Source organism: Cicer arietinum, chromosome 3 (genome assembly GCF_000331145.2).
Source record: "Cicer arietinum cultivar CDC Frontier isolate Library 1 chromosome 3, Cicar.CDCFrontier_v2.0, whole genome shotgun sequence".
Classification (NCBI taxonomy): Eukaryota; Viridiplantae; Streptophyta; class Magnoliopsida; order Fabales; family Fabaceae; genus Cicer; species Cicer arietinum.
This window is the reverse complement of record NC_021162.2, coordinates 62,386,890-62,398,202: the sequence shown is the minus strand read 5'-3', so window position 1 is coordinate 62,398,202 and position 11,313 is coordinate 62,386,890. Positions and strand designations below refer to the sequence as shown.

Sequence of the window (11,313 nt, the reverse complement as noted above, 5' to 3'; positions counted from 1 at the left end):
TTATTATTTTTAATTTTATTAAATAATCAATAACTCAATTGTTAACAAAATAATATTAAGTGTTAATTTACCAGTAAAATAGGATTGAGTTGTCAAAACAATATAACATGTTATTTATTTTCGCACTTTAACTTTGATATTTTTATTTTATTATATAATTTTTATATTTTTAAATATTTTTATTATTATTTTTTAATTACATTAACAGTATTTAATTATTATTATTATTATTTTGTTTATGAGCAAAATGTTAAGGACACATTATTTGTTTTGTCACGTTATTATAACAACTTCATCTTATTTGTTTTGTCACATTATTATAACAACTTAATTGGCACATTATTATAACAACTTCCTCCTATTTTTTTTATCTAATAAATAAAAATAGTAATAATAATAAAATATGTATTTTTTTTTCAATTTGTGGTATTTTTGTCTTTAATTTAACATGGTTTGTTTGTTTAATTTAATTAATTTTATGAATATAATTTACTTTATTATTATTATTAAAATTTATAGTATTATTAAAAAATTTATTATTATTATTATGTATGAATGTATTTTATTTTATTAATAGTTTTTTGAATTTTTAAATATTTTAATTATTTATAATTTATTAAATAATAATTAACAAAATTAATAAAATAGCAAAAAATATATATATAGTAGCAGATTGTCGCATCCCCGAAATGTGATCTTCTATTAAGACTGAAAAAAATTGTTTCATATTGTCACATCTCCAAATTGCGATCAACACAAAAAAGTAAGACATTTATGTATTATTTTTTTGGCTAAATTACAATCCGTGGTTCCTTAACTTAATTTCAGATAAGGTTTTAGTCATTTTTTTTTTTTTCTCGAGTTGGTCCTTTATTTTAATTTTAAGTGACAATTTGATATTTTATGTTTTAAAATTTCAACATTGTTATCATTTTTTATACAAAAATTCAAAAAAATTATCAAAATTTCCAACCAAAATCCATAAAATTTATCTTCAATATAATGCAAATTTTATCAAATCCATAATTCAAATATTCAAATACACTCATATTTTAATCTCCAACAACATTAAATAAAGAATGAAAATATGAGTTTATTTCAAGATTTAAGTTATGAATTTGATTAAATTTGTATTTTATTGAAGATGATAATGAATTTTATGGGTTTTGTTTAAAAAGTTTGATGATTTTTTTGAATTTTTGTAAAAAAAGGACAACATTGTTGACATTTTAAAACATAAAATATCAAATTATCACTTAAAATTAAAATAAAGGACCAACTCGAGAAAAAGAAAATATAAAAGACTAAAACGTTACCTGAAATTAAGTTAAGAGACCGCGATGTAATTTAGCCTATTTATTTTAGTGTGACATTTTGATTGAAATTAAAAAAAAATATATAAAAGAAAAAAATCTTAACAATTACTAGTTTATTAATAATCACAAATATCTATCTTGGGCTTTCTGCCTAAGCCCAAACCTAAATCATACATTGTCCACCATCCCTCACTCATAGTCCCTCTTTTCTGTTCTCTAGGTGCCACCTTCTTTCACCTCCGGCGAACTAGCTGAGGCAAGGTCACCGAGAACCACCGGACACAGTTTTTTTTCTTCTTGAAAGCCTAACTTCAGCCGCGTCCACAGTTTCTAATGGAAGGCTTAAAGGTTTCAAAAGCCAACTTAGTAGTTTACATTCATCCTTCCAAAAGCAGACAAGTTTCAAACGCAGTTCTTCGTGAACTCAGCTCTATGCTTTTCGCGTACGCTTTCTTCAACCAATGGAAGATGTGACTGTGATTATTTATTTATTTATTTATTTATTTTGGTTGTGTTGCGTCTTTGTAGGTACAACGAGATTTTCGACGGCATCGTTTTGGCTTACGATGTAAATTCGTTTGATAAATGCGCGAGGATCCTTCCTGGTATTTATCCCTATTTCGGTGTTAAATTGAAGGTCAATATGTTGCTTTTTTCTCCCAAGCCAGATATGCTTTTAGGTATTTTTAATTTATAAGTGAATGTTACTGATTCTTTTTTTTTTTTTTATCGTCTTAAGAATAATTAACAATCAAGTTAGTTCAGTTTTTCTCTGGTTAGTTAACTTGTTCATTAGTTAATAGGGTTTGTGTTGTGTTTGATTTTTCAGAAGGGAAGGTAGTGAAACTTACACATGAGTCAATTCACGTTGTTGTGCTTGGTTTTGCTTCTGCGGTTATAACCGAGAAAGATATCAGGAAAGAGTTTGTATACAGAACGGTGAGTTTCTCGCCAGATTTTTTGGTAGTTGCTACTGTCTTGTGTCTGCATTATGGATATGTTATATAGTTATAGTTATAATGATATATATGTGGTTTTAGTTATCAGCGTGCTGTGTGGTTTTCCTTTTTGTAGAAACATGGACAAGATGTGTATGCGAGCAAATCTCACAAGCGACACGTGATAAAGGTTGGAACCATGATACGATTTTCGGTCAAGAGGTGACATACTTTTAAATCACTTAAAATAAGATTATATTTGTTCAATGAATCTTTTGCCTTGCAATTGCACGAGAATCTGTTTTTGTATCATCTTAGGTCTCTTTTACCTTGGGTTCTTTTGTATGATTTTCACTCTCTGGGCTCAAATTTGTGGAATTTGTTGTATGTTGAAATTTAGATATTTTAGTTAGTTAAGCCAGTCACCACAAGGATATAGTAACCATCCCTCTAGATGGGCAGCATTGCATATCCTAATTGATACAATTAAGAAGCACCATGTATGTATGTATGTACCTTTGTATGAACAGTAACTAATAATACCACTGTATAATTGGTTGTATCTGAATTAATTGAAAAACAATTTAAATAAACCATCCATGTAACTGGTTTTTCCAGTTTTGTTTATCAATATAGTTAGTTCAGTGTTGTGGAGATGGTAATATTATCAGGAATGAGAGGCCACACCAAGATATGGTTAAGAATGAAAGGAATAAAGAGAACATTGGTGCCGAGTTTATTGTGGAATAGGTTTAAGTCTTGCTTTAGGTGGTATGAGTCTGTACAGAGAGGATCCGCAGAATCATTAGTATAGAAGGTAGATTAGAATTAGATATATGACTCCACTAGTTGGAGGGACTGGAAGACCAAGAAAAGTTATAAGCCAACAAGGGTTTGACTTCTGATATACGTAGTCTTCCATTAGACATGATTCATGATAAGACATATCAGTATTGTTTTCTCTATGTAGGCAAATAGGCTGTTGTTTACTCTTAATAGTGCATTTGTTTATTCATAGAATTTAATTTTAAGAGTTCACATGTTAAGCTAGTTGTTAGCTTTTGCTGCATGTTGAAAAGCATAGGTGATTATGGCGACTTGCCACTTTCTTGTTTATTGACAGCATAAGTATATATAGTTTTACAATGATTAATTTTGGTGATTAATCGTCGCAGTTTTGATGAGGAAATACTTCATATTTATGGATCTCTGGTTCCAGATAACACCGGAAGCATACATTGGTTGGATAAGAACTTGGAAGTTGTTTCCCTTTCTGACAGGTTTTTCTCTTCTAACATATTTGTCACGTCAAAAGAATATTTTTGAAGTATATATGTTTGTGCTTACCTATCTTAGACAACTTTACAGGAGCACAAAAAAGAGAGAAAATGAGGGACAACCATTAATGTCAGAGAAAGATGCTATAGATGGGGAACCTTCAAGCTTTGACACTGTCCAAAAACTAAAACATTCAAAGAAGCAAAAAGTCAGACAGGAATCTTGAATGATGTATTGGAATCTTATTCTGTAATGTAACTTTCACAGGTAAAGTTTCTATTTTTGTTAAAAGGATTATATGTATATCTGGGAATTTGATGACAACGACGATGTCCTGTTTGGTGACTTTGTTATGCATTAAATTTTTGATAGTATAACTTTTGTTTAGATGTACATTGGAAATTTAAAATGGTCAACATGGGAAGAATTTTGTTTTTATATTCTAAGCTTAAGGTACAATATTAAATATTATGAACCTTTGTAAAATAATTTGATGTTGAACATAATCGTTGCCGCAATTGAGTGGTATGTACCTTTTGATGTTTGATTATTTGGCTCAGTAACACTACTGTGGTGTCCCCCATTTGTATTGAGCTATTTAAGCATGTATCGGTGGAGTCTGTTGGGCTCACTATTTATTTTCGTCTCTGCTGCTTCTGAATCAGAGATGACTCTTCTAGAATTGTAATTCAATGTTTTACTTCTAGCTGAATTTAGATTTCCAGCTTCTATATTTGTTTAACTTCATTCATCCTTTTTGGAGAATGGTTAATGGCTATAATCTGACTAATGGCAAATTGGCAATGCAGAGTAGCTAGTTTATGGATGGAAGAATTTGGACTCACCATCTAATGTTAAGTATATTACTTATTTTTCAAGGACATCCAACAAGGAAAACAAATTGGCATGCCATAATTGGATTTTGCTTCAGCTTTGGCCATATATGCATTAGTTGTTTCAATTAGATTCACAATTTTTTCACAATCTGTTTGATGGTAATTTGAGGAACCTTGCTTGTAGTTTAAAGTGAGTTTAGAAGCTCCCATAGCGTCTTTTATTATTATTTTTAAAGAAATTTCAGGCTGCCATATTTTCCTATCTAGTGGTGAACTGAATTAGTTTGATTAGGTTTATTATTTTTATTGGTTTGATCAACGTGTGATGGATAAATACTTAAGTGGTCCTCTACCTTCTCACCATTAATCTGTAGATACCGAGTTCTCAAGTCATTATATTGTGGATTTTTGCTTCACCCTTTCATTTTTTTTTACATTGCATATCTTAATTTATGGACAATGCAGCAATAACAGAAGAAACATGATTTAGGTTTGTAAAGTTGTTTTGTTTGTGACAATTTGACTAGATAGGCGTTGGTAGGTCTTTCTCTCCTAAAACCTGGTGTTACCAAATGAAGTCACAAATTGTCGTTTTGGGTTGTCATTGATCATCAGGTTGACGTACTTGTATAAGTTTGGACATCACACCAGAGAGCATTACAGACATAAGGCTTAAATATACTTTTCTTAGAATTATCTTTTTTACTAAATGTTTGATGAGTTGATCCTTTATTTATAATTAACTTTGTCCCATATTTTTTTATAAGTAATTAACTTTAATTATTTTCACAATTATAATAAAAGTTATTGGTTATTGAGATTCCTTTTAACAATTGCCATTATGTGTCTTTTAAACTAATTTTTAAGAAAAATCTATTTAATTTAATAATAGACTTCCACTTGAAAAAATCTATTTGTATGATATAAAACATTTTTTTTAAAATTAAATGTATTTATCAAAGTTCTGTATACTTGATAGTATGGAATACTATTGTTAGGTGTCTTCGTATCTTATTGTAATGTTATCAATTTGTACTAATTAAGAGTTACTATTTTATTTCAAGCAAATTTCTCACTAAAACTCAATAAAGGAGATGTTGCAGGTTCGAACACCTCTTACATAATCAACATCTCTAAGGTTTTTTAGCATCTAAGCTGCACTCAGGAACTTTTTACATGACCATAACTATAACAAAATATTATCACACCAATGTTTTTTTCTTCTTAACATTTTGATCGTATGGATTAATATTAGTTTCCCAGTAAAACGTAGATTGAGTTTTTAAAAAAGTAGTAGAACTAATGGGTTAGACCCGTTTGTTTAATATTTTTTTAAAATAATTTTTACAGTAATTTATCTTTTTCTTATAATATTTTTAAAAAAAATTTAAAAATAAAACTACAAATGAAATTTGGTTTAAATAGTTTATCTTAAAATATCATTTTATGTATTTCATCTATTTGCTACAATTTTTTTTGGATAATAAAATTTTAAAAAATTATTGAAATGAAAAGTTATTTTGAGAAGCTTTTCAAAAAAATTGAATATCAAAATTACTTTTTTTTTTATTTAGTAACAAATGAATCTAAAACAATTTCTACTATTTTTAAGTAAATTATTATAAAAATTATTTTTAAAAATATAAAATAAAAATGACTTATTCAAAATTTTAAACAAACATACATATTATGTCCAAAAAAATAGTATTTTTTTTCCATCCATTTTTTTTATTAAGTCAATATTATATTTATGGCAAAAAGAAACATAAATAAATTATCACTTTTATTTTTCTTCAAAGAGTCTGACCTCAAAATATAGTAAAGGTGAATAACATAGATATTATGTGTGGACTCTGAATTGTAACATATACAAATCAATATTATTTTCTTTATTTTTAATCATTGTCAAATTTTGAGATATAAATGTCAATAAATTATCAATATAAAAAAAAGTCATAACAATAATGAAAAAAAGAAATAACTATCTTATAATATATATAAAATATATATAAATACCCAATTAACAAATAATAAAACAAATATTTTTGTTATCACATATAAAAACACAAAATAAATATTTGTTATTGATATATAAAATAAAATTATTTTTGTTTAAAATTTAAACGACGTACTATAGAATTATCAAAGACGCACCACCTATATGAGAGCAGAGTTTTTTCTAGGAATTACAAAACGGTGAATATTTTAATTAAAAAATAATAATAGAAGTTTTCAGCAATATTAAAGGTACTCCAATTATTATTATTTATTAAAGGAGATTTTTGTAGTGAAAATGAGTTTATTTGGTTAGGCCAATATAGGCCCCTGATTTTGAGTAACGTAGTCAAACAAACTTGTTTCAACTCTTCACACTCTTCTGTCTTGTCTCTCATCAGCTTCTCCAAAACTCAAATGCTTTTCCATCTTATATCTTTGACTCGGTAATTATCTTCTCTCCTTTCTTCTTCACTATTTATGTATTGTCACACTCTCTGATTCTTATATTCTACACAACCCTTCTTTGTTAATAACCCATGTACCTATTTTTGTACCCTACCCATATGCAAAATTCATGTTATTTGAATCTCACTTCTTTTAGTTTTTGCTTCTATTCATTCATGCCAAATGGGTTTCTTAAAAAATTATTATTTTTATTTTTATTTTTCATATCTGTATAGTAGTTTTTTGTGTAAACTGTGAATTTTGGTCTAAAAGGAAAAACAATATTGTTTTTCTTTTTTTTGGTTTCTTTTTGTTTATGATTTACTTGGTTGGTGTATTGAAGTGTTGAATTGAGTTGATGCTGTTTATTGAATTGTGTTTTAGGGTGTGTTCTTAGGAGGATAACAGTGCTATGCTATGGATTGGACTCCTATGATTTGTGCTGTGGATTGCTTTAGATACCAATCTTGGTGAAGTATCTTCAGAATTTTTTTGTGTTTGGGATCTTTGTGAAGATGGTTTTGAGTAGCAGAATTTTCAGTACTCCTATTATTGTTAGTTTTTTTCTTCTGATTAATTGTGACATGATCTTTGGGACTGAGAGTGACATCTTCTGCTTAAAAAGTGTAAAATCTTCACTTAATGATCCATACAATTATTTACAATCTTGGAATTTCAACAACAAAACTGAAGGGTTTATTTGCAAGTTCAGTGGTGTTGAATGTTGGCATCCTGAAGAGAATAGAGTCTTGAATCTCAAACTTTCCAATATGGGACTTAAGGGTCAGTTTCCTCGTGGAATTCAAAATTGCTCGAGTTTAACAGGACTAGATTTGTCGTCGAACAGCTTCTCAGAAAGCATTCCAGAAGATATATCTACCCTTGTTTTCTTTATGACATCTCTTGATCTATCTTCAAATGATTTTACTGGGGCTATCCCTGTGTCCCTTTCTAACTGTACTTATCTTAATATTCTTAAACTAGACCAAAACCAACTCACCGGTCAAATTCCTCCGCAATTGGCTACGCTCACGAGGCTTAAGTCGTTTAGTGTTTCCAATAATCTTTTGTCAGGGCAAGTTCCAAATTTTAGGATCGGTCTAATTGCACAAGATAGTTATGCAAATAATTCGGGTCTGTGTGGTGGTCCGTTGGCGCCTTGTGGGGGCAAGTCGTCAAAGACTAACACTGCGGTTATAGCTGGAGCAGCTGTTGGTGGTGTGACTCTTGCAGCACTAGGGTTGGCCGTTGGATCGCTCTTCTACGTGCGTCGTGTTTCTCGCAAGAAAAAGGAAGAAGACCCTGAAGGAAACAAGTGGGCAAGAATTCTTAAGGGAACCAAAAAAACTAAGGCAAGCTAAATTGATGCATGGCTTGTTAGTTCTTAGATCAAATTTAGTATTAGTTCTTTCTTGTTACAATGTGATTGTATTATCCTTGGAGCATACACTCATTTTTTCTTAGATAGATTTTGTTATGGAAAATATTCAATCACATTTTGTTGCATATTATGTTTTGATATTGTTTTCAATTGTAACATTTTAAAATAGATTTAATTGTAGTTTTGATCTCTTTATTTTTACCAATTCACGGAATTGGTCTCTCTATTTTAAAAGTCGTCAGTTTTAGTTTCTTCCCTCCCTCGAATTTTTGAACTAAAAAATGACTAGACATATTTTCAATTATGTGACGATTTCATGATATAGAATCATCTAGATGCATTAATTATTCATATGTTATTAATTAAAAATTACAAAAATTAAAAACATTTCCAAATTAATTTTTTTTAGGGTTTTATTGTTATTTAAAGCATGTCATGTCTTTTTAATTAAAAATTCAAAATGAATGATCAAAACTTTTAATTTTAAAATAGGAAAATCGATTTCGTGAATTAGTAAAAAATAAAGAGACTAAAACTACAATTAGACCTTTAAAATAAATAATCTATCTTTTTGACATTGTTGATTATATGAACTTTGAAAAAAATTATTTACTTACTGCTATGTCAAATGCAGGAAGCCGGTATGTTTTTTGCGCCCAGCACATTAATGATACATTTTGTTCATGAGACAATAGAAAAGCAGACAATAGTTTGTGACAGTTTAATTTCTTATAAATTTAGTGAGCATTAGTTTTTGTATATATTATTATGCCTAATTGTGTTGAATTTCATTCACATCAGGTTTCTATGTTTGAGAAGCCAATTTCAACAATGAAGTTGAGTGATCTCATGAAGGCTACTAATAACTTCAGCAAAATCAATGTTATCGGGTCTGGAAGATCAGGAACTGTTTACAAAGCTGTCCTTGATGACGGCACATCACTCATGGTTAAGAGATTGTTGGAATCTCAACACTCGGAGCAAGAATTCACGGCCGAGATGGCTACACTAGGAACCGTGAGACATCGTAACTTGGTTCCTCTTTTAGGTTTTTGCCTCGCCAAAAAGGAGAGGCTTTTGGTCTATAAAAACATGCCAAATGGTACTCTACACGACCAACTACATCCACCGGCTGGCGAGTGCACTATGGAGTGGGCTCTAAGGCTCAAAATTGCAATCGGAGCAGCCAAAGGATTAGCATGGCTTCATCACAACTGCAATCCTCGCATTATCCACCGAAACATAAGCTCAAAGTGCATCTTATTGGACGTTGATTTTGAGCCCAAAATATCCGATTTCGGCCTTGCTAGATTAATGAACCCACTCGATACTCATTTGAGTACTTTTGTAAATGGTGAGTTCGGCGATTTAGGTTATGTTGCTCCCGAGTATACAAGAACTTTGGTGGCTACACCGAAAGGCGATGTTTATAGCTTCGGAACCGTGCTTCTTGAGTTGGTAACAGGCGAAAAACCGACTCATGTGACTAAAGCACCAGAAACTTTTAAAGGAAATTTGGCAGAATGGATTATACAGCTCTCAATGAAATCTAGTCTAAAAGATGCAATTGATGAATCACTAGTTGGAAAAGGTGTTGATCATGAGCTTTTCCAGTTTCTAAAAGTTGCATGCAACTGTGTTACATCAATTCCAAAAGAGAGACCAACTATGTTTGAAGTATACCAATTTCTAAGAGACATTGGGAGTAGATATAATTTCACAACTGAGGATGAGATGATGGTAAATACAGATACTGGTCATGGTGTTAAGTTAGAAGAACTAATAGTAGCTCCAGAGCAATATGATTGAAAAGGTATTTGAGATATATAAATAGTGTATGCAATCAAATTTTAATTTGTAAAGTATTTAATATTTATTTCTGTGGTTCTGAAATAAATTTTAAGGTTAACTTGTTATGATATATAAATGTTATGGTCTAATTGCTGTTGTGTGCTAGCAATATTGAAACATCACAAATCATTGATGCCCAATTTATATATAGGTGACTTTGTTATAATCCTTATTGTGTCTAGTATTCTTCTTCTACAATAAGTATAGATTTACCTTTTTACTTTGATAATTATACATTGGCAATGTACTTTAATTTTTCTTAGATTTTTTATAAAATTTAATCATTTTCTCACATTGTAAATATGTTTTAAGAAACAAAGAAAAATTAAATGCACTTCTGGATTCTCTATTTTAACTGAATCACGATTTTAGTCCTCCATTTCAAAATTCAGATATTCAGTTCTCTAATTTTACAATTTGCAAAAAAAATTCCGCTACTCACATCTAATTTTGCTTTTGACTTTAGGCCTTTGTATCGATCTAATCATTTGCTTTATCATAATGTCAAAATAGTCTCTGATATTACGCAGCGTTAATCAACTTGGTACTTTGTCATTTTCAGTTAACAAATGGAGTTAACTTTGTTAAGTTGACAATTTATGTTATACATCATCAAATGTTGAGGTATATGTGGGTAAAGAAGGTGTTTTGCGATATCTTTGTATGTATCGGGGAAACTTGTTTCTTCAAAATTTCAAAAGTCTTTTGGAAATCTCATCCAAGTTGTTTCTCAAATCAAAAAGGAAAGGTTTGATTTTGCTACGAGCATTATCTTTGGTGGAGGAACACTTTGGGGAGAGTGATATAAGTTTATTAAGTTTTACTGAGATTGTCTTTAACAATTTTGTAACTAATAGGATAGTGACCGATTTCCAAACCTATGAATAGTTCTTGAGAGGTATAAACATATTCTTTACAAAAAAAATCAAATGAATAAACACAAAAGAATAGTATAAAAAATTTACCGTGCCTTTAAGCTTAAATGAGTTGCATCATTTTCTCTGAAAGTATTAAACATTTCAATTACTTTTGTTTGGTAATGGTTGTGAGTTAGTTTGTCAAATAAATTTTCTTTTTAATTGAAGAGTATTTGTTGTGTTTTACTGTCAATGAAACAAGATGAGAAAATTGCAAAATAGTCCTCAAAATTGTTGTTTGAAGTAACAAAGTGACAATCATTGTTATTTAAAATGTTTCAAAATAGTCTCCAACATTTAATGATGTGTAATAAAACGTATCAACTTCGCAAAATTAACTGTATTAGATAAATG

At 29.6% G+C, this 11,313-nt stretch overlaps 2 protein-coding genes across 3 annotated transcripts; both read left to right on the top strand.

Moving 5' to 3' along the window:
* Nucleotides 1-1,510: 1,510 nt before the first annotated feature.
* On the top strand, nt 1,511-4,784 carry LOC101497159 (DNA-directed RNA polymerase I subunit rpa43). Its single transcript, XM_004492833.4, has 7 exons — nt 1,511-1,759; nt 1,845-1,996; nt 2,146-2,255; nt 2,391-2,476; nt 3,430-3,534; nt 3,623-3,799; nt 4,342-4,784. Exons 1-6 carry the CDS (start codon nt 1,650-1,652, stop codon nt 3,756-3,758), a joined length of 699 nt encoding a protein of 232 aa, XP_004492890.1. The 5' UTR covers nt 1,511-1,649; the 3' UTR covers nt 3,759-3,799; nt 4,342-4,784.
* A 1,871-nt stretch (nt 4,785-6,655) lies between these two features.
* Nucleotides 6,656-10,208, top strand: LOC101496616 (probably inactive leucine-rich repeat receptor-like protein kinase At5g48380). 2 transcript variants are annotated; one of them, XM_073366584.1, is made up of 3 exons: nt 6,656-6,809; nt 7,195-8,157; nt 8,988-10,208. In XM_073366584.1, the coding sequence occupies exons 2-3, from the start codon at nt 7,326-7,328 to the stop codon at nt 9,998-10,000; spliced, it is 1,845 nt and encodes a 614-aa protein (XP_073222685.1). In that variant the 5' UTR covers nt 6,656-6,809; nt 7,195-7,325; the 3' UTR covers nt 10,001-10,208. The 2 variants fall into 2 exon arrangements, with proteins under 2 accessions (XP_073222685.1, XP_073222686.1); XM_073366585.1 differs by lacking the exon at nt 6,656-6,809 and adding an exon at nt 6,885-6,904.
* The last annotated feature ends 1,105 nt before the right edge of the window (nt 10,209-11,313 follow it).

Coding starts and splice junctions, on each gene's coding strand:
- LOC101497159 (XM_004492833.4), top strand. CDS start 1,650: ATGGAAGGCTTAAAGGTTTCAAAAGCCAACTTAGTAGTTTACATTCAT. Junction 1,760..1,844: donor CTCAGCTCTATGCTTTTCGC/GTACGCTTTCTT, acceptor GCGTCTTTGTAG/GTACAACGAGATTTTCGACG. Junction 2,256..2,390: donor AAGAGTTTGTATACAGAACG/GTGAGTTTCTCG, acceptor TCCTTTTTGTAG/AAACATGGACAAGATGTGTA.
- LOC101496616 (XM_073366584.1), top strand. CDS start 7,326: ATGGTTTTGAGTAGCAGAATTTTCAGTACTCCTATTATTGTTAGTTTT. Junction 8,158..8,987: donor TCTTAAGGGAACCAAAAAAA/CTAAGGCAAGCT, acceptor AATTTCATTCAC/ATCAGGTTTCTATGTTTGAG.